Below are 25,624 nucleotides of genomic sequence, written 5' to 3' on the forward strand. Positions count from 1 at the left end.
TTCTTTAAAGAGTAACTTCTAGATAAAAATTATCCTTCAGGAATTGTAAAATTATACATTTTAGTAATATACTTCAGTGTCTTATTTTGCTTTCTTCTTTCCCAAACACGAAGGCAATGCTTTTTCACATGGCCAGTTGATTCACTTTTAGAAGCTGCTTTCAACTGCTGCTCCTCAAAATCCATACTCCATGGTCCCAAATAATTTGAACGGGTCAGTCTTAATGAGGGCCCTTGAGGAATAAGGTGCTCCAAGTTCATTAAGAGGCACACGCCACTTAATGAATTCGGCTCAACTTATTAGTGGCATGTCCCTCGCTAGAAATTTACTTATCAATAGTGCCAGTGCGTCTGACAAATTTGATGGGTTGGCATAGCCATGCTTATTTTGGCAGAGCTTGAAGTTGGCATGAAAAAGTCAAGAATTGGAGTAAAACACTTTTGAAAAGTCATAAAATTTTGTGTTGAGTTGCCAATTTGTTTTTGCAGTTTTGTGATAAATACTTTAATGAAGCGTCCCCTATATTCCATCTGTGTATGGGATTACCCCTGTCTGAGCCTCATTGCTTTCAACCCTGTACTTGGAAATTTCTATATGTACTGTTAGAGTATACTGTACAGATGTTTGATGAGCAGCAGTTTAAAGCAGCTTTTTAAGAAGTATGAACTTGCCATGTGAAACACTGCTGAACAGTGTTTCGAAGAGAAGGAAGCAAAATCAGGTAATGAAGTATTTCACAAGAATCCAGAACTTTGCAGTGCCTGGAGGGTAGTCAAAAATCAAAATTTACTTACTCTTTGAGCCACCCTTCAAGTCTCCACAGGTCCCTGGACTGGAGACGAGTCCTTGTCAGGGGCTTTGCTGTGGGTCTCAAGGCTTCCTCGGTTACTTATTTCTGTGCTTTGCTATGTTCCGCTCCTCTGCATGGATTTCTTGTAACCAGCTTTCTTTTTCTAGCACGGCCTTTATTAACCCATGTTCTATTCCTTCCGTCTTACAGAAATCACTTAAAAAAATTAATTTATTTTGTTCTTCCTTTTTTTTTTTTCTCAGTGTAAAACGAGCCCACACCGGAGACAAATCGCACCACACGTGGGACAGTTCAGAGGACAGTCGAAACAGGCTCATGAGGGTGCCCTCCGCGCCAAAATTAATTTCAAAGTCAAGCAAACCGTCTGACAAGTAAGTTAGGAAAGTCAGAGTGGGATAAAAAGTTAATAAACGAGATCACCGCTCAGTGCCTCCTTTTCTCCTTTTGTAGAAGAGTTCTCCAAAGTTAATTTACTTGACTTTTTTTTCCATCTGTCTGTAAAGTGTGCATTTGCGCCTTGTAGAGGAGGGTAACCTCTGTTCCCAGGGAATATGGGCATTGTAGACAAGGGTCCAGCCATTTTTACATGGAACGGGTTTGCCACGTGATGGTCCTTTGAATTTTTTGAGAACCTGCTGCACATCCGCAGGTGGAGGAGTTTCCTTTTCATTCATTGAGTTAATCCACCACTTCTCCCATACATTATAACGAACACGCTGGGTGTATATTATTCAGTGGAGAATTTTTTTTTTTTTTTCTAGGTCACGAGAGGATCATTAAAGGGGTTATACAGGTATGCGCGGAAATCTGCAGTTATTCTGTGACTGCAGACTTGTGAATCCTCACAACGTGCACTGTGCACAATGTCAGGATGTCGGAATGTGGCTTGGCGAATGCATACTTGTGGTCACACGATTGCCCAGCCTTGCGGTCGACACAGAGAATCCTGACAGCATGCAATATTCGCACTGAGAGGATTCACAAGTCAGTGACTGCAGCTTTTCGGGCCAAACCTGGAAAATCCTGTTAAGTACCCAATTCCATGTGCATTAGCGACGGAATGACAGTGAATTCTGCAAAGTTTTAGGCAAAACTTAGCGAAAAAGTCACTTTTGTCAATTGGCTTTGTAAGGTATTTGCATCGCACCCCCATTGAAGCAGAGGGGTCTTGAAAAAAAAAAAAGGCTAAACTGGAAGATTCCTGCCCAAATTAGCGGGATTGATGATTCTGTATAACAAGTAGATTGGTGCCCGTTTTTTTGTGAACCTGTATGGGACGGTTTTTCGGTCCACATACCGTTTCCCTGTTTACACGAGCAGGTTCGCTGCCTACAGCTATTATTTTGATACCAACATAAAGGATGCGACCAGCTGACCAATGAGCGATTATGTCTTTTTCGGTGGCTGATCGCTGTCATGTTTACATGCCCTAAAGATTGGGAACGAAACTTCTCGGAAACCTTTCTTCTCCAATTCTCAGCCTTATAAAGTCACTTGTCCTATACATTAGAATAAGGGCCAGTGCACGATACGGCGGTAGACATGACGGCGCGTCCCGATACGGAAGAAAATGGGCAGTTGATAGTTCATGAAAGGGTAAAATGATTTGCCTTTCTCTGTGTTCTGGCCCATCTTATTACCACCGAGCAGCACCCGGCGTCCTCCCCCCGCTAACTGGGGGGAGGACGCCGCATCGTATCCGTCGCATCGCTCATGTTGTCAGGCTGCTCCCAGCTGCTTTACCTTGTGAAACATTCAAGTAACGCCCAATTATTTTTGTTTTCAGGAATAAAGATTTTGTCGTCAGCCCAGGTAAACACCCAAACGCCGACTGCAGTTTTTGTTTTTTACACCTTTGTGGTTCCTTATTTTCTCGAGATTCTGTTCATGTAACTTAAACAAGCAGCATCACGTTTCTTTTTAGTTTCCTTTTTCTTTTTTTCTGCCATAAGACACGTTGTAACACACGGATACATAACTCATATGTGTGTTTTCTATTGTAATTGTTCATTTTGACATAAAAGTACTAAAAAGTAGCCGCACGATTACATGCTAAGCAGACCGGAGCGCTGACTTGATTTTTTTAAGTTGTTTTACTTCTGTCTCAAAACCAGCAAAAATGTCGACAAGAGAAAAAAACAGCCAAGGTAAGATTCAGCCTTAGACTCTGCAGCTTGGCCTTTTCCACTTTCTTAACCTTCTCGATCTTGCTTTTTTTTTCTGCACCTAATTTGGAAATATCTTTGGCATGGAGACTTTGACTAGTGCTATCTATTACATAAGCGATCCCGTCCATTCCCTGGTCATTCCGTTCTCACTTCTTCCGAACACATCTGTGTAAGGCTTCTTTTACACATACTGGGTTTTTTGCGGGCCGTTATTGCTGGCCTTTTTTGCGGTATGTATCGCCGCAATTTTCAATTTTCCGCAATAACGGACCGCAAAAAACTTGCGGGTCGCTGTTTTTCGGGTTTCCAATACTATGGAAATAGTATTGGAAAAAAAAATGGCGGTCCGCAAAACCGGAAGTCACGGTGCACTGCAAAAACAAGCTTCCGTTGTTTTTGCGGCCCCATTGATTTTTCGTAAGGAGGCGCGATCTTTTATCATGGCCGTAAATACGGCCCTCACAGCCATATGGCGCGCCGTGAAATCTATTGGGCCGCAAAACAACGGTATGGGTAAAAGAAGCCTTAGTACATAAAACTATGAAGATTGCTCATCCATAGTGATGAGCGAACGTGCTGGGATAAGGTGTTATCTGAGCATGCTTGGGTGCTGAGTCTTCGGCGTGCTCGAAAAATATGTCCAAGTCCCCGCGGCTGCATGTTTTGCTGCTGTTCGACAGGTACAGCACATGCAGGGATTGCACCTGTTTTTTAGGCCATCCCTGCATGTGTTGCAGCTGCCGAACATCCACGAGACATGCAACCGCAGAGACTCGATCATATTTTTCGAGCACGCCGAAGACACTCGGTTAGCACCTGAGCATGCTCAGATAACACCTTATCCCGGCACATTCTCTCATCACTACTCACCAATAATTAGCTCAGTGGGGGGTCCAATTAGCTGATGATATCGGTGTACCTTTCCATTGCATTAATTTGCCACTCCCGGGTGTTGAAACCCAAGAGTTGGTTATACGTTTTCAGCCCCACAGAGCAGAAATCGGGCTGATGAAAATATGGACATTTGGATCTGACTTGGCCTGATGGCATATTGATGGCCAGTGCTCTTTTGTGCTCCAAGTCGCCTACAGAGACCTGGAGTTATTAAACAGTTAAATTCTAACTGCCTGTAGTCACCACTAGAGGGAGCTCACTGCCGGCAGTTCATACATTGATTTTTCTAATATACCAGTATGCTGTCATCTTCACACACCTCCCTCTAGTGGTGACTATAGACCATCACATTTTTATATATTTTTTTTCTATGAAGTTTTTTTTTATAGATGTGTAATATAAAATTAATTCTGACCATCATGATAAAGATTTTATTATTTTTTTTTTTAATAAGTACACCATTCTGGACCTACATGGTGGTGTAAGGTGGATAGTCTCAAAAAGTCATATCATCGATGTCCAGAAACTTAAACTTTTTTAGTATCTGGAGATGGCTGGTTTTAATCGTCCCAAACACATTTCCAGAAGTCTCCTTAATGCAGAAGGGGCCATTTTTAAGCCGTGAACAAGGGATGTGCCTGGGCGTTTATGGGGTCCTGGCTCTAGCTTTCTGTCTCTTTATCTTTCTCATCAGATGACCTCTTCATAGTATTAGAATAAGGCGACGGTCACATGTTCAGTATTTGGTCAGTGTTTTCCATCAGTATTTGTAAGAGAAAACCAGGAGTGGGTGATAAATGCAGAAGTGGTGACGTGTTTCTATTATACTTTTCCTCCTGGTTTTGTCTTACCTAATACTGATGTAAAATACTGACCGAATACTGACCGTGTGAACGAGGCCTAATATTAGCAATAGAAGCTCCAAGCTAACCAAGTGTTCTGCATGTTCTTGTAAAGTCTGGACATAAAGGAAAGCTCTCCCTTCCTTAGATGACACTTACTGGTACTGCTTTGGCTTCCTGCTGGCTTCACTGACAGAAACTAAACAACCTTCATATATTCTGCCTTCATTTTATTTCTAAAATTGACCTAAAATCTGCTTTTATTTTCCTCCTGCAAACTCTGCTTTAGCATGCAATCTCTGCTCTGTGCATGCCTCTGTATGCATGTCCAGTGGTATCTATTGTGAAACTTCATACAGGTAAAAGCTGACCCATTTTAGCGGTGGGATTTTTCTCTAAGCGGTGCTTAGCATGGGGGCTTTTGTAATTTTTTTTTTTGTTTGTTTTTATTTACTTTTTTGTAATTTTTTTTTTTTTTATAGTACGTAAGCTACATGGACAGTTTTTTTTAAATTTAGTTTCCTGTAGACTGTGGTAATAGAATTAGTAGAGATCAATCTCTTAATAGATTACTAAGAATGTGCATTTGACCTATAGATCTCCCAGGGCACCTCTTAGTCCTAATTTATTGCCAAAAGAGCGACTCTTTGGTGATTTTTTTTATTTTGCTTCCCATCTATTAAGCAAAAACCCCCATTTTGTAACTCTTCTGAATCCTGAGAGTAAATCACATTGGCAATTTAAGATAAAGGCAATTGTACAACTTGGTGGTTTTGAACCAAAAAACGGTCTAGAGAGAGTGACACTTTAATTTCACAACTTTAAAAAATTACCCATGTAGATAGATGTAGGACTTAGGGTACCGTTACACTAAACGATTTACCAACGATCACGACCAGCGATACGACCTGGCCGTGATCGTTGGTAAGTCGTTGTGTGGTCGCTGGGGAGCTGTCACACAGACAGCTCTCCAGCGACCAACGATGCCGAAGTCCCCGGATAACCAGGGTAAACATCGGGTTACTAAGCGCAGGGCCGCTTACCCTGGTTACCATCGTAAATGTAAAAAAAAACAAAACACTACATACTCAAATTCTGGTGTCTGTCACACATCCCTCGCCGTCTGCTTCCCGCACTGACTGTGACCGTGCCGGCCGTAAAGCACAGCACAGCAGTGACGTCACCGCTGTGCTCTGCTTTTACTTTACGGCCGGCGCTCAGTCAGTGCGGGAAGCTGACGGCGAGGGACCTGACGGACATCGGAATGTAAGTATGTAGTGTGTTTTTTTTTTCATTTACAATGGTAACCAGGGTAAACATCGGGTTACTAAGCGCGGCCCTGCGCTTAGTAACCCGATGTTTACCCTGGTTACAAGCGAACACATCGCTGGATCAGTGTCACACACAACGATCCAGCGATGACAGCGGGTGATCCAGCGACGAAAGAAAGTTTCAAACGATCTGCTACGACGTACGATTCTCAGCGGGGTCCCTGATCGCAGCAGCGTGTCAGACACAGCGAGGTCGTATGGATATCGCTGGAACGTCACGGATCGTGCCGTCGTAGCGACCAAAGTGCCACTGTGAGACGGTACCCTTAGACTTGTATGGTAAAGAAAATGTTAATGGCGGGGAGTAGGTTTTTTTTTACTTTTTTTTATTTTTATATACATTTTTCCAAAATTGTCTAATACGCCGTTGAGCCTCTGCCATTGAGCCAGGGGGAAATTGCTGCTTATGGATTGGACAACTCTCATTGAGTTCAATAATCTGCTGTGCAGTGAACCTCCTCGATTGCTGGCGGCAGGCAGGTAAAATTTCCACATTTAAAAGGGTTGCCCAGTGGCTAAAAATTATTTTCCAATGGTCTCTGTTTAAAATAAAAAAAATAATAAAATAAAAGCGACATTCTTCCTCTTGATCTTTTTTTTTATTTTTTTTTTTCCCCCTCTTACCCAATTCTCATGATTGTCTTCTTCCTGGTCTGTCTTGACACAGTAGGAAATCTGTGCTCAGCCAATCACAAGCTGAGGCGTCACTGCAGCAACCAGTGATTGGCTGAGTGAACATCTCCGGAATGTTGAGATGGAACCAGGAAGTAGAAACCAGCGGGAACTGAATAAGTGGAGAAGTTGGAGGTCAATGAGGGTGAACATCCCTCCACCTTGAGCCTTTGGAAACATTCTTCTTGCCCGTTGCGTATCCCCTTAAACAATTTGCAGACCATTTGGTGCTCTGTATCAGCTTTGATTAGCATCAAATTACATATCACGACGAATACGAGCACGTTCTCTTTAACCAATAATTATCGCCGTACAGCTCTATGTTCTTGGTTTGTAGTCTTCGACTCACTGTCAATCTTCTGTATGGTAGCTGTTTTATGCTATAAACACACCTGGGAATAGGGACTTTCTGCTCAATATATATCCATACAGAAAAGTAGCACAAAGCTGAAGTTTTGGCATGGGCTTAAGAAAAAAAAAATATATATATATTAAAAAAATGTGTATATATTTAATATACAGAGCAGTTTTGCATGTAATTACGGCATTGGCGTCCGTTTTGTAAACTTGGCTTTACTGCCATAGAATACCTGGGCACATATTCATATTTTCCAGCGGCATATATAGCACGTGTTAATAAGCGATGACTCGAATAACAGCCCGTGTTATACAATATTACTCACCCCTCCTCCACTAATATATTATATGGTTTTAATACCAGAAATATTTGCAGCGATCTGATTATATCCCAAGCCGCAAAGTATTTTACCAACATTTAGAAGTCATAAAACTTATTTATAATCTCTTACCTCATATAAGGAGACATTAATAGGAAGGTTCTTTCATGCATTATATTATTTCTTATATTCGATAATATTTTTTTACCCCATGATTAGTTAAACAGAAGGCCCATCCGTGCCAGCGCAAAGCATTAAATACTAGTCACCGCTATTAAATACTAGTCACCGCTTATTTTCATTCCAGAAGGGTCTTATTTATAGACTGTTACAAATGATATTCGCTTTTCTAAAACGCCTTTTAAGGGGGTTGTCGTGCTAGGCGGCTTACCTGTTGGTACAACCGGGAATTACAATAATTTTTGTTTAGTTTGTGTAATTAGAGGGTTTGTTCACTGTGTCTTCCTAACAATAAGGACTTTGATCCCACTGCAGAAACCAAGGTCATGCAAACATTTTTGCCCAAATCCCATTTTCCCCGCTCCTCCCAGCCAAATTATCATTTCCTCAATCTGTCTGTCTTTGTGATCAGTTCCGTAACTGATGAAGGTGGCCAAAGTGTTGCTGCGTGGCTTATAAGTCTCTCTTCACAAAAAGTAACAGTGATCCCTCTTAGAATCCTAGTTAGAGGCCTCTCACCAACCAAATCATAACTCTTGCCTTGCATCGAGGATGGGCAAACACCCTGAAACATTTAGATGGTGTTGAGACATGGGGGGTCGGGGGGCACCCCGGTCTGCTAGCCAGAACCACGTGGACCAAGAATTATCCCACCAAACGCCCGCTCTTCCTTGAACGTGGGCAGAACGCTACTCGAACAATTCAGGGTGAGGGTAAAACAGTGTGGCAATGCTTTATTGAATCACAACAGGCAGATAACATGTAGAACAGTCCAAGCTAAACAAACCAAGATAGTTCTTATTACACTCACCCTTCCACTGACTCGCCGGGATAATGGCAGCTGTTGCTTCAGAGCTCCCAGGGTCGGCTACTCCACCTGTGTCATACACACAACAGAGGAGGTAATGACAAGTGTAGGGATATGACAGTCCATTCAGGTACAAGGCCAGTTGACCGGAGGGTCGCAACCTGGCTTCTCCGAACATCTCCATGGAGCCAGGTGACCCGCATGTCCCAATCCTGGCTTTTTCCAAATGTATCCATGGTTCAGCGATGGTCAGTGGAGCCGATCTGTATTCTTCCAACTGGGTCCGAAATCCCCTAGGTTGTTTCCTGTCACTCTCCCATTGAAATCACTTGCACGCTCAGCCAAGCCTAGTGTGCATGTGTATAAGGGGTCCAGGAAGATTGGCTGCTGGGCTGACCTCTTTTGAAGCAGAGCTGATTAAAACAAACCTGAGGCGCCCAATACTAACTCTTAAATATCTCTGTTCAATTACTGAAGAAAAAGAATGTAAGTAGATGATACAATGCGCCGACTTGCTGCTACTTCATGATAGCTGCTATCCAGTCAGGCACGATGTGATGGAGAGCGATATTTCATTATAATTAGTCATCAGAACTGATCACCAGCGTGAAGAACTGCTGCTTTTTTCAGTAGTACCACCTTGGCTGATGGGCGAGATTATTATTTTGTATAAATCTACTGACCCCGTAGTGTCTATTCTTGTCTTGTTTCTGTAGAAGGAGAATACATTAAGATGTTTATGCGAGGCCGACCAATCACAATGTTCATTCCTTCGGACGTGGAAAACTATGAAGACATAAGAACAGAACTGCCACCTGAGAAATTAAAACTGGAGTGGGTGTATCCTTTTGTGTGACCATCATGTTATGACATATAGTTTAAAAGTTCTGAGAATACAGTCCTTGGATAATAATTTTGTGTTTAGAACTTTCATGGCCTCCAAGGTTTCAAGCAAGGTTTTACAACAAAAAACACTTATAGTAGATGGATCTTAGACCTGATGAGGCTGATGCTGAATCTCCACCAATCATGTGGACAACTCTAAGTGTATCGCCTCCCTCTCTGTGGCTGAATCTCCGCCCACTCTTGATTGACGTCTCCTCAGTGCCCCTTCTCCTTGCTGCTGAAACTTCACCCACTCATGTTTATCCATTCTTTAGTGTCTCTATTTGCTGTTAATGCTGAATCTAAGCCTCCTCCTAGCCAAATTTACATCTGAGTGCCCCACCTCACTGCTGCTGCTGCAAAATATCTTCCAACTACTGTGCCATTGAATCTCCGCCTATGTAACCTGATATTTTCAGTGCCTCTCCTCCTTGCTGCTGTTGAATCTCCGCCTATGTAATCGGATAGATTTTCATTGCCTCTCCTCCCTGCTTCCGTTGAATCTCCGCCTTTGTAGCCTGATATTTTCAGTGCCTCTCCTCCCTGCTGCCATTGAATCTCCGCCTTTGTAACCTGATATTTTCAGTGCCTCTCCTCCCTGCTGCCGTTGAATCTCTGCCCACTTAGCTGAATTGACAGCTCCTCAGTGTCCCTCCTCCCTGTTACTTTTCATTCTGTATCAAGAGTCATTTGAGCGCTCCTTATAATATCGGGATCATGCAGCCATTCTGATGTAGGTAAGTATGCCAGCCTCATCAGGTGTGAGTTCTGTGAAATGCAGTGGCAGATTCTCTGTAGTGTCCTGTCCTTGCAGTGTTGATTGGGACTTTTTAGCAAGAAAACTGTTCCCTTTCACTTAACTGGTTGCACCTCTGATGATTGTTACCTATGATTTGGTACCAGTACGTTAAATGAGAATGACGTGACAGAAGTGTCTACATTTGTGAGTGTGATATCGTTGGTGTAGACTGTTTCTGCGTCTGAGGTCTTTGTTTGATTCGCTTATGATTTGTCTTCGCCTTAACCGAGCGTGTCAGATACGGCTATCGTGGTAGAGACTGTCGCGCTAATGTCTACCTCCTCCCTACCGGGGAAATTGTATACTTCATAGCATCTGTTGTTGTACTGTTCAACTACGAGGAGAGAACACAGCGGCATTATCTGGGTCACACAGATTGCGTCAAATGGTAAGATGTACTTTTTATTTATTTTTTTACTGTAATGTGTTTTTACACTTATCTTTGCTAATTAAAAAAAGCCATTTGTACACGACCATGTGCATTGATGCTGCCTAAACCACGGGTGGGGTGAATTGCAGTCGTGTGTGTTATTTTCAAAGAAAACTTACTTTGAAAAACTTTTCCTTCACCAAGTATCCGGTCAATAAGGGCCGAAATGCTCTAATCATTAAATCAGTACAAGTTTAGGAACACATGGCTGCTCTTTACCCGGATACCTGTCCAGGGGGTTTGTTTGGTTTTGCTTCTCGGCTCTAGGAAACGGAGTGGTGCTTCGCTGCAATACCACACTCGGCCTATGTACAAAGGTGGTGCTGTTTTTAGGAAGAAAAGCTGCTATGTACAAGTTGTGGTGATCTCCGTTTAATGGACATGTCTTGTGAATGCAAAACATGACATTGCAGCCATTTGTTTCTGCAGAGACCATTCTGTCAATGTTGATCTTTTTGTCTTTTATTGCCCGGTGCAGTATCGCCCTCCATCCAGACAAAATCCGAATTGCTACAGGACAGATTGCAGGAGTGGACAAGGATGGGAGGGTAAAGACCAACTTTTACCTTTGTATTGTAATGACGTTTTGTTTTTGTATAGTGCAACAAATAAACAGTTTATTAGGTTATCATAACTTAAATATTCAGGAAGTTCTCCAACTTTTCATTTCATCCACTTGGTTTATATTGTTTGTTTTTTTTCCATGCTCTGATTTATATATAAAAAAACTATATGGAATAAATCTAGTAAAATCAATACTTTCATGACTTAATAGGCGCTGGATTTTTTTTACATCCTTTATTAGATAATGAACCTATAGAACAACTTAAACCTTAAAGGGGCTGTCCAGTAAAAACAAGTTACCACCTATCCAAAGGATGGGTGATAACTTGACTGGAGCTCCGACTACTGGCACCAATAGGCAAAACGTGGTACTCTTATTCCCGTTACAAAATAGGCGCCCAACTACCATTCCGTTCATGCTCTGAGACTGCAGGAAAAGCGGACTGCAGCACTCCACCACTCAATTCATTACCTATGGGCTTCTATGAAGCATGCACTCTGCCACTCCATTTATTCCCTATGGGGCTGCTGTCAAAAGCATGCACGTCGCCACTTATGCATTCCCTATGGGGCCTCCGTCAAGCATGCACTCTGCTACTTCATTCATTTCCTATGGCGCTGCCGTCAAGCATGCACTCCGCCACTTCATTTGTTCCCTATGGCGCTGCCATGAAGCATGCACTCAGCCACTTAATTCATTGCCTATGGGGTTACCGTCAAGCATGCACTCCGCCACTCCATTCATTCCCTTTGGGGCTGCCGTCAAGCATGCACTCTGCCAACTCCATTCATTCCCTATGGGGCTGCCGTCAAGCATGCACTCCGCCACTCCATTCATTCCCTTTAAGGCTGCCGTCAAGCATGCACTCCGCCACTTCATTCTAACTGGGATAAAAGTAGCTTGTCGACCTGCGTAGATCTCAGCAGCTGGACAAGTGATCAACTATCCTTAATTTGCGGTGATAACTTATGTTCACCGGAAAACCCTTTTTAAAACTGGCCTTGCACATGAGAACTTTAAACCCCACAGTTCAGCTGACGGCTTTCTCTCCCGACTCCCCTTGCACCGAGGAAAAATTCGCTGTCAGACTCCTCCTTTAGTCAGGAGGCCTCCATACATGTCAATTGAGCTGCTTCTAAAATTGCCAGGCACTGCCCAATTTCGTCTGTGTGCGCCTCTAGACTTAACTTATTTTAACCCAGATGCCCCTTTAAGTTTAAAGGCCCCCTATATTAGTCAGCAGCAACAACTTTGGAACAGCTTTGGAGAGACCGGAGTGATGGGGATCCTTCAAAAGGTTATGTTGGTGGAGATGAGGATTGGACATTTTGGAGAGAGATACCGCTGATGGCCGCTTCTCTGAGAGCGGTGACCTCATGGGTATTGACCAGTCAAATACAAAAATTAATTGTGTGGCAGTCATAAACGCGCTGCTCCTCCGTTCAGACAAGAAAAAAAACAGCTCCCAACTCCAGACTGGGGCAAAGTTGTCACATCCCACCGATCTAGAAGTTATTTTCTTCGAAGGTGATGACTTCTATCCAGAAAACCATGTATCCCGTGTGTGTAAGAGGGGTGATGACTTCTGAGGTGCAGCACAATCCATTCTCGGATTGTCCTGCTTCCCTTGTAGCCAGAGGATTAGTTATAGTTTTTATTAAATTTACTTTTGTAATTTATGTACTTATGTTTTCATTGTTGTGCAGCCTCTACAACCTCATGTAAGAGTCTGGGACTCTGTCAGTCTCTCCACGTTGCAAGTTATCGGCCTCGGCACCTTTGAGCGCGGTGTTGGATGCCTGGACTTCTCAAAAGCGGTAAATGTTACTTATGCGATTTTTGTTTGTTTTGTGAAGGCGCATTGAATAAGTTGAGAATTTTATGTGATTATTACAAACTAGATGGTGGCCCGATCCTAACGCATCGGGTATTCTAGAATATGCATGTCGACGTAGTATATTGCACAGCCCACGTAGTATATTGCACAGCCCACGTAGTATATTGCACAGCCCACGTAGTATATTGCCCAGCCACGTAGCACATTGCCCAGCCACGTAGCACATTGCCCAGCCACGTAGCACATTGCCCAGCCACGTAGCACATTGCCCAGCCACGTAGCACATTGCCCAGCCACGTAGCACATTGCCCAGCCACGTAGCACATTGCCCAGCCACGTAGCACATTGCCCAGCCACGTAGCACATTGCCCAGCCACGTAGCACATTGCCCAGCCACGTAGCACATTGCCCAGCCACGTAGCACATTGCCCAGCCACGTAGCACATTGCCCAGCCACGTAGCACATTGCCCAGCCACGTAGCACATTGCCCAGCCACGTAGCACATTGCCCAGCCACGTAGCACATTGCCCAGCCACGTAGCTCATTGCCCAGCCACGTATGTCACAGGTTAAAAAATAAACATATACTCACCTTCCGAGGGCCCCTTGTAGTCCTGTCGCCTGTGTGCGGTGCACACGGCAGCTTCCGGTCCCATGGTTGGTATGAGCGCAGGACCTGTGATGACGTCGCGATCACATGACCGTGACGTCATGGCAGGTCCTTTTCGCATACCATCCTTGCCACCGGAACCTGCCGCTTGCATGGAGCGGTCACTGGAGCGTCGCGAGGAGCGGGAAAGGCGGCAGAAGGTGAGTATATAGATTTTTTATTATTTTTTAACTTTAGATCTTTTTACAATTGATGCTGCATAGGCAGCATCAATAGTAAAAACTTGGTCACACAGGGTTTAATAGCAGCGGTTACGGAGTGCGTTACACGCGGCATAACGCGGTCCGTTACCGCTGGCATTAACCCTGTGTGAGCGATGACTGGAGGGGAGTATGTGGGCGCCGGGCACTGACTGCAGGGGAGTAGGGAGGAACTAATCGGACTGTGCCCGTCGCTGATTGGTCACGGCAGCCATGACAGGCAGCTGTCGAGACCAATCAGCGACGCGGGATTTCCGTGACGGAAGTTGCCGACAGAAAGACGGAAGTACCCCTTAGACAATTATAAATATAGACTAGATGGTGGCCTGATTCTAACGTATCGGGTATTCTAGAATATGTAGGTAGTATATAGCACAGGCTACGTACTATATTGCACAGTGACGTAGTATATAACACAGCAGACGTAGTATATAACATAGCTACGTAGTATATAAGAGCTACGCAGTATGTAACACAGCGTACATAGTATATAGCAGTTACGTAGTATATAACACAGCCACATAGTGTATTGCACAGGTATGTAGTATATTGGACAGCCACGCAGTATATTGGACAGCCACGCAGTATATTGGACAGCCACGCAGTATATTGGACAGCCACGCAGTATATTGGACAGCCACGCAGTATATTGGACAGCCACGCAGTATATTGGACAGCCACGCAGTATATTGGACAGCCACGCAGTATATTGGACAGCCACGCAGTATATTGGACAGCCACGCAGTATATTGGACAGCCACGCAGTATATTGGACAGCCACGCAGTATATTGGACAGCCACGTCACATGACATGACGTCATGGCTTGTCCTTCTCGCATAGCATCCTTGGCACCGGAACCTGCCGCTTGCAGTGCCGAGAACAGCACGCGACGTCAGAAGGTGAGAATAACTTTTTTTTTTTTTTAATTATTATTTGTAACATTAGATCTTTTTAACTATTGATGCTGCATAGGCAGCATCAATAGTAAAAAGTTGGTCACACAGGGTTAATAGCTGCGTTAACTGAGTGCGTTACACTGCGGCATAACGCGGTCTGTTAATGCTGCCATTAACCCTGTGTGAGGGCAGACTGGAGGGGATTATGGAGCGGGCACTGACTGCGGGGAGGAAGGAGCGGCCATTTTGCCGCCGGTCTGTGCCCGTCACTGATTGGTCGTGGCTGTTTTGCCGTGACCAATCAGTGACTTGGATTTCCATGACACAGAGGCCGCGACCAATGAATATCCGTGACAGACAGGAGGACAGACGGAAGTGACCCTTAGACAATTATATAGTAGATAAAAATGACTTCTGAACTCCTATTGGTACTGAGCCGGATGCATGTGTTATAAGGCAGTGCCGGCTGCTCGATGTATTTTACATTGATGACTTGTTCTGGAAAGAAAAGAAAAAATAAATAAAATCTGTTGGGAGAAGTTTATACTGTGTCTCTGTGGCCACCTAGTGGTTTTAATGATTTGCAGCTCATCAAGGCTTTTCCCGGCATGTCCCCTTAATGTATGAAACTTAGAGTAAGGGTGGACATCTCGCCATATGTGACACACTGGGAGATATTTACGCCATCGGAATATTGTAAGATTTTGGCTCTTCATACTTTGTGGTTCTTGTGTTGCAGGACTCGGGGGTACATTTGGCTGTGATCGATGACTCCAATGAACACATGCTGACTGTCTGGGACTGGCAAAAGAAGTCAAAAGTAGCAGAAATAAAAGTAATCGAAAATATATTTTTTTTTATAGTTTGCTCTAAATGAGATTTTCTTCACCTTTTCTCCACTGTCGACTTTTATATCCGCCAGGATATAAACTTAAACTTATATACGTCTACATGTGACTGACGAACGAGCAAGACGCTCATCGGGTGAAACTAACTTTTGGGCAGCACAAAACATAATCGTTCTCGGAATTTGCACATCTACCTCAGTAATCAGGACTCGTGCTGCCGAGATCAATGACATCCTATGTGCACAAACCATCTATTACCGATCGTCCAGTGAGCATCGGATGTGCGCTCAGCCAGTTCAAACTGGTTATGAAATGGCTGCCGATCAGCGGGTGTTTATTGCCGTCAGTCAGCTAGTGTAAAGTGACCCTAAGTAGCTGTTCATATGTCCTTTGTTATAAATTAAACGCCCCATGGGGCAGTATCAGATCAGCCCAGTTCTGCTGAAGTAGTCGTCATTCTTATGGTGGAAAATAAAATCCTGCAAAATATGTAGCCAAGACGTGAACGTGGCTAAGCAAAAGGATTCATGCTTCTCTGGTCCAGCATCCTGTACGCGGTCTTCAGTGGCAGCCGGACCATCCTGGCCGCCTCTTGCACTCACTAGACCCCAACGACTTCCAACGTTATGGGGACACTAGTGAGTGCAAGCGGAGCCGAGGATTCCAGAAGTGAAGACTGCCCTGGTCCAGTTGCCACCGAGGATCCGTCTGGACAAGGGCAGCACAAATCTTTTTTGCTAACTATAAACATAAAGAAAAGCTTTATGTTCACACCTAACAGATTTATTATAAGATGCGTGTGAGAAATCTGAGGCTGCCGCGGATGTGCATGTGGATCTACAAGCCACATTGCTCCCATTAAAATGCTTGTCGCCTGCCTCACCATGAAGAATGGGCATACAAATATTTGTCCGCAGATGCATATAACATATTTAAATTTATTTAAAAAAGCATGTATAATTTCTTCTGCCTTTATGTATATATATTTTTGATATATATGTGTATAGATGTGTATGTATATCTATCTATCTATATAGTTTATATAATTATACTTTTTTTTTTTTTTTTTTTTGTTTTTGTTTTTTTTTACATACCCCGACAGAATTTTTGCTTTCTTGACCCTTTTTCCGAGAATATGGATGATAACGCCGAAACTTTTTCTCCACTCATGGTTAGTGGTTGGGTGAAGCCATTTATTGTCAAACTACTGTGTTTTCTCTTTTTAAATCATAATGACAACTCAAAACATCAAAATGACCCTGGACAAAAGTTCACATACCCCGGTGATTTTGGCCTGATAACATGCACAGGGGTTGACACAAATGGGTTTGAATGGCCACTAAAGGGAACATCCTCACTTGTGACCTGTTTGCTTGTAATCAGTGAGTGTGCATTAACGCTGAGTGAGTTTCTCAGATCCAGACAGACTCTGGCATCTTTCATCCAGCCACTCATATTTCTGGATTGTGAGTCATGGGGAAAGCAAAAGAATTGTCCACGGATCTACAGGAAAAAGTAGTTGACCTGTATAAAACAGGAAAGGGATACAAAAAGATATCCAAGGAATTGATATTGCCAGTCAGCAGCGTTAAAACTGTGATTAACAAATGGAAAATCAGAGGATCTGTAAAAACAAAACCACGGTCAGGTAGACCAACAAAAGATGTCGTCCACAACCACCAGGAAAATTGTTCTGGATGCAAAGAACAACCCACAAATGACATCAGCTGAAATACAGGACTCTGAAAACTAGCGGTGTGGCTGTTTCACGATGCACAATAAGGAGGCACTTAAAGAAAATGGGCTGCATGGTTGAGTCACCAGAAGAAAGCCATTACTGCGCAAATGCCTCAAAGTATCTCACCTACAATATGCAAAACAACCCAGAGACAGACCTCAACTTCTGGAACAAGGTAATTTGGAGTGATGAGACCAAAATTGAATTTATTGTCCACAACCATAAATGTTACATTTGGAGAGAGGTCAACAAGGCCTATGATGAAAGGAATATCATTCCTACTGTAAAGCATGGAGGTGGATCGCTGATGTTTTGGGGGATGTGTGAGCTGCAAAGGCACATGAAACTTGGTCAAAGTTGAAGGAAAAATGAATGCAGCAAGTTATCAACAAATGCTGGAGTCAAATTTTCAGTCACCTGCCCGGAAGCTGCGCATGAGACATCCTTGGACGTTCCAACATAATGATCCAAAACACAAGGCCAAGTCAACCTGTCATTGGCTACAGCAGAACAAAGTGAAGGTTCTGGAGTGGCCATCTCAGTCTCCTGACCTCAATATCATTGAGCCACTCTAAGTAAAGTGCGCAGTTCATGCTAGACAGCCCACGGATTTACAGGAACTGGAGGGTTTTTGCCAAGAAGAGTGGGCAGGTTTAACATCTGACAAAATAAAAAACCTCATCCACAACTACCACAAAAGACTTCAAGATATCATTGAAGTTAAAGGGGGCAATACACAGTATTAATAAATGGGGTATGTGAACTTTTGATCAGGGTCATTTAGATGTTTTGGGTTGTCGTCATGATTTAAAAAGAGAAAACACAGTAGATTGACAATAAATGGCTTCACCCAACCACTAAACTTGAGTTTTCGCGCTAAAATCTAGGGCAGAGGAAAATAAATTTTAGAAAATACTTATTGAACTTTTGTCAGATATGAAGTTTTTGGGGGTCTAGGATCAATCTTATTGCTTACTATATATGTTAAATTATATTTATATATTTTTTTTGTTTTTCATTGTTTTCAGACTACTAATGAGGTGGTCCTGGCTGTAGAATTCCATCCCACTGATGCCAACACGATAGTCACCTGTGGTAAATCTCACATCTTCTTCTGGACCTGGAGTGGAAACTCTCTGGCAAGAAAACAGGGGATTTTTGGGGTAGGGAAATATTTTTATTCTTGCTTTGTAGATCTTGGGATCATTGTGCTTCTCTTTCGGTTGGGTGATGTACAGTATTATGTGGTGGAGGTCTTCAAGTGGCACAGAGGGCTTCATTCTTGTGTGCTGGGCGTTTCTAGCTTTCAGAATGTAAGAACTGAAGAGCATCATAATGTCGGTGAGAAGATATTGCCGTGTACGTGCAGCATCTTATGTATTTTTTTATTCATTATTTGCTGTACATCCACTTTATAAACATTTGGTTTTCTAATACAGTGCAGAGTTTTTGATTGCAGCCATGACTGGGTAAGCATGACCGAGCGAGCTGTAGTCCCAGACATGGTCTATGTTCATAAGTGGCGTTGCTTTTGGTATATAATCGCTTTAGCCACATATTTAAATTAGATGGGTGAATTTATAGTTTGGGTGTAAGGATAGGTTGCATTTGAAAATTAGGTGACGCAATAGGATTGCATTGGATGGGAAGGTGGCCCAATAGGGTTGCATTGGGTTGGTGAGTGGCGCGATATGGTTGCACTGGATGGATTGGTGGTGTGATATGGTTGCGTTGGATGGGTAGGTGGCCTGATGTGGTTACATTGGATGGGTATGTGGCTCGATAGGGTTGTGTTGGATGGGTAGATGGCACGATAGGGTTGCATTGGATGGGATAGGTTGTGCAATATGGTTGCTTTGAATGGGTGGGTGGCATGATAGGGTTTCGTTGGATGGGTGAGTAGCACGATAGGGTTGTTGGCTGGGTGGGTGATGCAGTAAAGTTATGTTAAATGGGTAGGTTGCGCAATAGGATTGGGTTGGATGGGTGGCGCGATGAGTTGCATCGAGTGGGTGGATAGGTTTGGGTATCCATTACTTACGTTGTTCAACTTCTTTTTGCAGAAATATGAGAAACCAAAGTTTGTACAGTGCTTAGCCTTTCTACCCAATGGAGATGTACTGGCTGGAGATTCTGGTGGAGTCATGTTAATATGGAGCAAAACTCCTGTGGAATCAACGGCTGGTAAAGGAGTAAAAGGTAGGCCGCTGCAGCCCGCTGTCTGTCTTGCATAATCCTGGTGGGTGGACGCTCACCTGCCTCATGTATGAGTAATGCCTCTACTGCTGGAGGGTCCGTTTAGCCTCCACGGTGGTTAACTTAATGTAGAGTAAACATGTCAGCGCTCCATAATATTGGATAGTGCTGAAATCGCGGTGTCGGGGTGTGGCGGTACTGTAAAGGTTATCCTGATCGTTCCTGGCTTTCCCATCCACCACTCCTAACATTTTAATTGCTTCTAAATCCCTACTTGGCATCCAGCTAAACGTCTCAATAATTGTCCTGAAAGCCGAAGTAATTATTTGTAGTCTTAATATGAGTCATTAGGTGTATTTCCCTCTCTTAATATCATTAATATGCCTGGCACACGCTGCACAGCTCTCATCATGCAAACACTTCACCTGGTGAGTGATGCAGTGCCGATTACAAAGTATTCACACCCACATGTACGCTTTCTTGTTTTGTTATATTATCAGATTAACAATAGGGCAATGGTGTGGAAATAAGTAGGTTGTCGTATTAGAAAGGATAGAATTTTATATTTGTGATCCGTACGGCTTATTTTAAATGTTGTTTTATTTGCAAAAAGACTGAATTGCGTAATTATTCATACCTTTTCAAGTGTTTGAAAGCCATGCTCTCCAACTGTGGTTCTCCTGAAATCTTGCAGAGAACACTGATGAAAGGGGTTGACAGTCATGATATATTGATGACCTATCCCTAGAATCTACTATATAATTGTCTAAGGGTCACTTCCGTCTTTCTGTCTGTCTGTCTGTCCTTCTGTCTGTCACGGATATTCATTGGTCACGGCTTCTGTCTGTCATGGAATGCAAGTCGCTGATTGGTCTCTCCAGCTGCCTGTCATGGCTGCCGCAACCAACCAGCGACGGCCACAGTCCGATTAGTCCCTCTCTACTCCCCTGCAGTCAGTGCCCGGCACCCGCTCCATACTCCCCGCAGTCACCGCTCACACAGGGTTAATGCTAGCGGTAACAGACCGCGTTATGCCGCGGGTAACTCATTCCGTTACCGCCGCTATTAACCCTGTGTGACCAAGTTTTTACTATTGAGGCTGCCTATGCAGCGTCAATAGTAAATAAAAAATCTAATGTTAAAAAAAATAAAAAAAATAAAAAATCATTATATACTCACCTTCCGCCGGCAGGTTTCGGTGGCAAGGATGGTATGCGCGAAGGACCTGCCATGACGTCAGTCATGTGACCGTGACGTCATGGCAGGTCCTTCTCGCACAGGCGCGAAGAAGCTGTGGTACCATGGGACAGGCAGGGACAGCGTCAGGAGCAGGTGAGTATTTCATATTCACCTGTCCGCGTTCCATCCGCCGGGCGCCGCTCCGTCTTCCCGTCCTCTTACAGTGACTGTGCAGGTCACAGGGCGCGATGATGTATTAGTGTGCGCGCCGCCCTCTGCCTGAACAGTCAGTGCGGAGAGACGGGACACTGAGGAGCAGTGACGAGAGGTGAGTATGTGATTTTTTTTTTTTTTTTTTTTTATTGCAGCAGCATTTTATGTGGCACAATGCTGTATGGAGCGTCTATGGGGCCATAAAGAACTACATGGAGCATTATATGGGGCATCTATGGGGCCATAAAGAACTACATGGAGCATTATATGGGGCATCTATGGGGCCATAACTGCATGGAGTATTATACTACGTGACTGGGCAATATACTACGTGGACATGCATATTCTAGGATACCCGATGCGTTAGAATCGGGCCACCATCTAGTAGATAATAAATACCAAGTCCATGGGGGTCCGACACCTGGTACCACCACCATTCGGCTACAATTAGCTATGGCCAGAAATAAACGCATTGAATTAAGCTGCATCTCCCCTGAATATATGGCGTTTGCTGCTGGGTCCTGCAGAGCAGCAAAAAAAATAGATGATCCACAGCTTCATTCAAGGTGTATATATCCAGCGGCTGCAGGAACAAAGAGCAGCTGATTGGTGGAGTTACCTGGTGACGGACCCCCACTGATCTAAAATTGAGGGCTAATTCTAAAGTTAAGTCATCAATGTTGTGACACCCTTTGATATCACACTAGTATGTGATCTTCGGCAGTTCCTTACTGAAGCACCTCCCTCTTGGCTAAAGGGGCGGTGTTTTTCCCTATTTTCGGTAAGACAACAGATGGCTGAGGGGAGAGGCTTCTGCTGTAGAAAGTTGGCACAGGGCTGTGGGATGAGTTCCTGAGACAGATAAGATTTACTAATTTCTTAAATTTAATGCATAATGTTTTTTGTTTTTGGTTTTTTTTGTTTTTTTTTTCCTTGACTAATTGGAGATTGCATGCAATTTTTTTTTTTTTTATTGTCTGGCATCTTACGTTAATAGCTTTCTTTGTTATTTAAATAACTTTTGGATTTTAGTAGTTTTATCTTCAAAAAAGGCCCTCTGCTAAATGGCATGTTAAATCTTAAGTCTATTGTGTAAAATCACAACGTTGTTAGGCCATGTGCACACGCTGCGGATTCCATTGCGGAATGTTCCGCAGCGTTTTTGATAAATCTGCAGTGCAAAACCGCTGCAGTTTTTACTGTGGATTTATCGCAGTTTTTATTGCTTCCTATTGGAGCAGGTGAAAAACCGCTGCGGATTCCGCACAAAGAATTGACATGCTGCGGAAAATAAACCGCAGCGTTTCCGCGTGTTTTTTTTCCGCAGCATGTGCACTGCGGATTTCATTTCCCATAGCTTTACATGGTACTGTAAATGCATGGGAAACTGCTGCGGAAACACTGCGGATCCGCAGCAAAATCCGCAGCGTGTGCACATACCCTTAGAGTTGGAGCTTTAGTCGGGTTTATTCTGTAACGTTGGTGGGGTGGGGATGAGCAGTTGGCAACCATATCTGGTAGTGCTCATCTCTGAAGAAGCAGCAGGTTCTGTAAGGAGGCGATCTACGAGTGTCCACCAGTACGCCCTAGGACGATTTCGCGTGATCAGTGACTCTGTGATCCAGGGGATTTCAAAACACCTTCCCATTGTTCTTGGGAAATCCCTTTCCTATCTAGACATTATCAAGACAATGGGATCACCGAGGATATTGGGTAACACAGATTTATACATCACTGAATCAGGCCTCTAGTTGCTTTAGTTTCTACAACATAGCCCAGTAGCCCTTAGAAGAATTGGTGAGATCAGATGTGCTTTCCTGGGCCCTTATAGTGTGAATTAAGTGTAGATATTTGTAGAAGTCAGAGTTTCGGAACTGGAACATCTATTTTAGGTGATCAAACGTACAGAAGTGTCCATCTAAATATAACTGGTATAAATATTTTAGCCCTTGTTTCCTCCATTCTCCAAACCCTTCCAGATGACAAAGCTCTCTCAAGCCTGGATTATTCCGTATGGGAGTATATTTAGAATAGGCCCTCCATACCCCACAGCTTTTTACAGGTACACCAAATGTTATGTACCAGAGTGAAGTTTGGGGCATTACTGGATTTGGCACAGGGTATGTTTGACTCCTCCCAGGTATTTAAGTACCACAGCCCCTGCGTCAATAGTCTTCTCCAATGCCAATCCCCTGAAATGTTGTCACCGAGAGGCCCGAAAATACCCCAATGCATCAGGAAGGGCTAAACCGTCAATTAATTTTTCCATCTTTATTCTGGGCAAACCTTTTATCCAGACCAGGTCCCAGAAAATATTATACACTTTTTTTTTTTTTGTTGCTTTGGGATCCAAATTGAAGAATTATGCAGGACATAGAGTACAGAGGGCATGAGGCTCATTTTAATCAGGAGAAGAGGAGGTTGATTCAGCTACCATGAATCAAATCAGCGTAGTTAAAAACATAGTGTTTTTTTTAAATTATATCCAAAATATTAAAAAAAAGCATCAATAGCTCCCCATTTGTGGAGATAGTAGGGGGAGGGACATAAGGAAAGGAAGAGACACGTTTCAAACTAATTTCCCCTATGCTTCTTTGGGCCAGAAAAAAAAAATTAGAAATGGTATCCATTATTAATGGGAGAGAGATATTCAAGTTATCGATTTTAAATAATGGCACACAGGACGATCCATTCCTCTTTGCTACCATGTTTAAAGTCCGTAATACGCGGGTGTTGTCTTAATGCTAAAGGTTCTATTCCAATATTGAAAAACGGGCGATAGCCTTGCCTTCCCCTAAAAAGATCAAAACTCTCCGTTAGCTCTTATTCTGGCTGTCGTGGTTTTGAACAGTGGCATTACCCATTTGATAAAATTAGGCCCAAATCCCATTTCCATTAGCACTGCCCATACAGATTTCCACTCCAAACTATAAAAGCCTTTGTAGCATCTTAGAAGAGAAACAACTTTATTCTTGGGATCAGGCTGAACTGCCTGAAAGTTCAAAAAATAGCCTTCAGAGGTTAATGGCTTTCAACTTTTTGACAGTGAAGGTGATCAATGAGTGGAAACAGGCTGTCGCGAGAGGTGGTGAGTTCTTTTTCAATGGAAGTCTTCAAATAGAGGCTGGACAGACATCTGTCTGAGATGGTTTAGTGAATCCTGCACTGAGCAAGGGGTTGGACACGATGACCCTGGAGATCCCTTCCAACTCTAACATGCTATGATTCTATGAACTTAGAAGGCATGATCCAGCTTGATCTGGGTGTACTAAAGACGTTATGACAGCGCTCAACCTATTTCCTAGGATTTTTGCCAAAATCGTGACATCAGATGTTAGTAGTGAAATGCCTCTGTAGGATTCTGGTAGTTCCTTATCTTTCCCTTCTTGCGTAAGACAACTATTATAGCCTCATATAGTGATCTTGGCAAGGTCCCCTTAGCAAATACATCATTAATCATTTCCAAATGGAAATAAAAAGCTCCTCCTTAAAAGGAACCTGTCACCCCCAAAATCGATGGTGAGGTAAGCTCACCGTCATCAGGGGCTTATCTACAGCATTCTGTAATGCTGTAGATAAGCCCCCGATATGTATCCTGAAAGATGAGAAAAAGAGGTTAGATTATACTCACCCTGGGCGGTCCCGCTGCGGTCCGGTCAAATGGGTGTCTCAGGTCTGCTCCGGCGCCTCCTATCTTCATTCCATGACGTTCTCTTCATGCCGCGGCTCCGGCGCAGGCGTATTTTGTCTGCCCTGTTGAGGGCAGAGCAAAGTACTGCAGTGCGCAGGCGCCGGGCCTCTATGACCTTTCCGGCGCCTGCGCACTGTAGTACTTTGCTCTGCCCTCAACAGGACAGACAAAGTACGCCTGCACCGGAGCGGAGCCGCGGCGTGAAGACCAGAAGAGGACGTCATGGAATGAAGATGGGAGGCGCTGTACCGGACTTGAGACTCCCATCGGATCGGGACCGCCCCTGGGTGAGTATAATATAACGTCTTTTTCTCCTCTTTCAGGTAACATCGGTGGCTTATCTACAGCATTACAGAATGCTGTAGATAAGCCCCTGATGACGGTGAGCTTACCTCACCATCGATTTTGGGGGTGACAGGTTCCCTTTAAAGTGGACCTTTTTCGGTTTCTTGAATATTACTTTCCAATTGAACTTTTCTGCTAATTAACTTTTCAGTTTAATCTCTGATCAGTACCCCCTAAAAAAAAAAAAAAAAAAAAAAAAAAAAGGCCTGCGTAGTGTCCCAAACCACATTGTTGGGCACCAAACCAAAATTGATATAAAAAAATTGCCCAAGTTTTTCCCTAATGGTAGTGCATTTAATAATTTTTTAAGCCAGAATGGATTGTTTCCAACCTATTGAATATGTGGATCTCATCGGGGGCCACCTGCACCTGTAACCAGAAGGAGAGATCAGATAAGGAGGGACTTTCAACATGTGTCCGGGCTATCTCGGGCCCTTCTGGCTCCTCCAGCAGCCTGCAGTTTGTTGTTAATGACAGTCCTCAAAAGAAGCTCTCAGATGGCTGGACAGTGTGCTGGTGCCAAGGGTGACCACCCTGAGCTTGACAGGGTAAATCGAGTGGGCCTATGCTGAGATGTCTAGGGAAAAAGATTTTCTGTCCCTGAAGCTTATTGTCCTGCTCCTCTCTTGCTTTCTTTAATATGTCTCGGTCCTTGTAGCTCAGGATTTTGATCAAAATAGGTCTTATGGGGACCGCATGAGCTCTCTCCACAGCAAACAAAGGAGTAAGGGTATCTTTGCCAAAGTTA

The 25,624-nt window shown here is 43.6% G+C and overlaps 1 protein-coding gene across 7 annotated transcripts in view; it reads left to right on the top strand.

Annotated features, from left to right (window-relative positions):
• Positions 1-25,624, top strand: part of EML4 (EMAP like 4) — a 160,316-nt gene that overhangs the window by 119,535 nt on the left and 15,157 nt on the right. For 5 of the 7 annotated variants that reach the window (XM_077282366.1, XM_077282359.1, XM_077282360.1 and 2 more), the window contains 10 exons: positions 1,054-1,182; positions 2,598-2,623; positions 2,926-2,958; positions 9,100-9,223; positions 10,306-10,455; positions 10,976-11,045; positions 12,769-12,879; positions 15,406-15,501; positions 18,281-18,415; positions 19,316-19,451. In XM_077282366.1, coding sequence (XP_077138481.1) covers positions 1,054-1,182; positions 2,598-2,623; positions 2,926-2,958; positions 9,100-9,223; positions 10,306-10,455; positions 10,976-11,045; positions 12,769-12,879; positions 15,406-15,501; positions 18,281-18,415; positions 19,316-19,451 — 1,010 coding nt within the window. The remainder of the gene's footprint in view (positions 1-1,053; positions 1,183-2,597; positions 2,624-2,925; positions 2,959-9,099; positions 9,224-10,305; positions 10,456-10,975; positions 11,046-12,768; positions 12,880-15,405; positions 15,502-18,280; positions 18,416-19,315; positions 19,452-25,624) is intronic. The other 2 variants (XM_077282365.1, XM_077282362.1) reach the window with 1 other exon arrangement.

This window comes from Ranitomeya variabilis, chromosome 2 (assembly GCF_051348905.1).
Source record: "Ranitomeya variabilis isolate aRanVar5 chromosome 2, aRanVar5.hap1, whole genome shotgun sequence".
Taxonomy (NCBI): Eukaryota; Metazoa; Chordata; class Amphibia; order Anura; family Dendrobatidae; genus Ranitomeya; species Ranitomeya variabilis.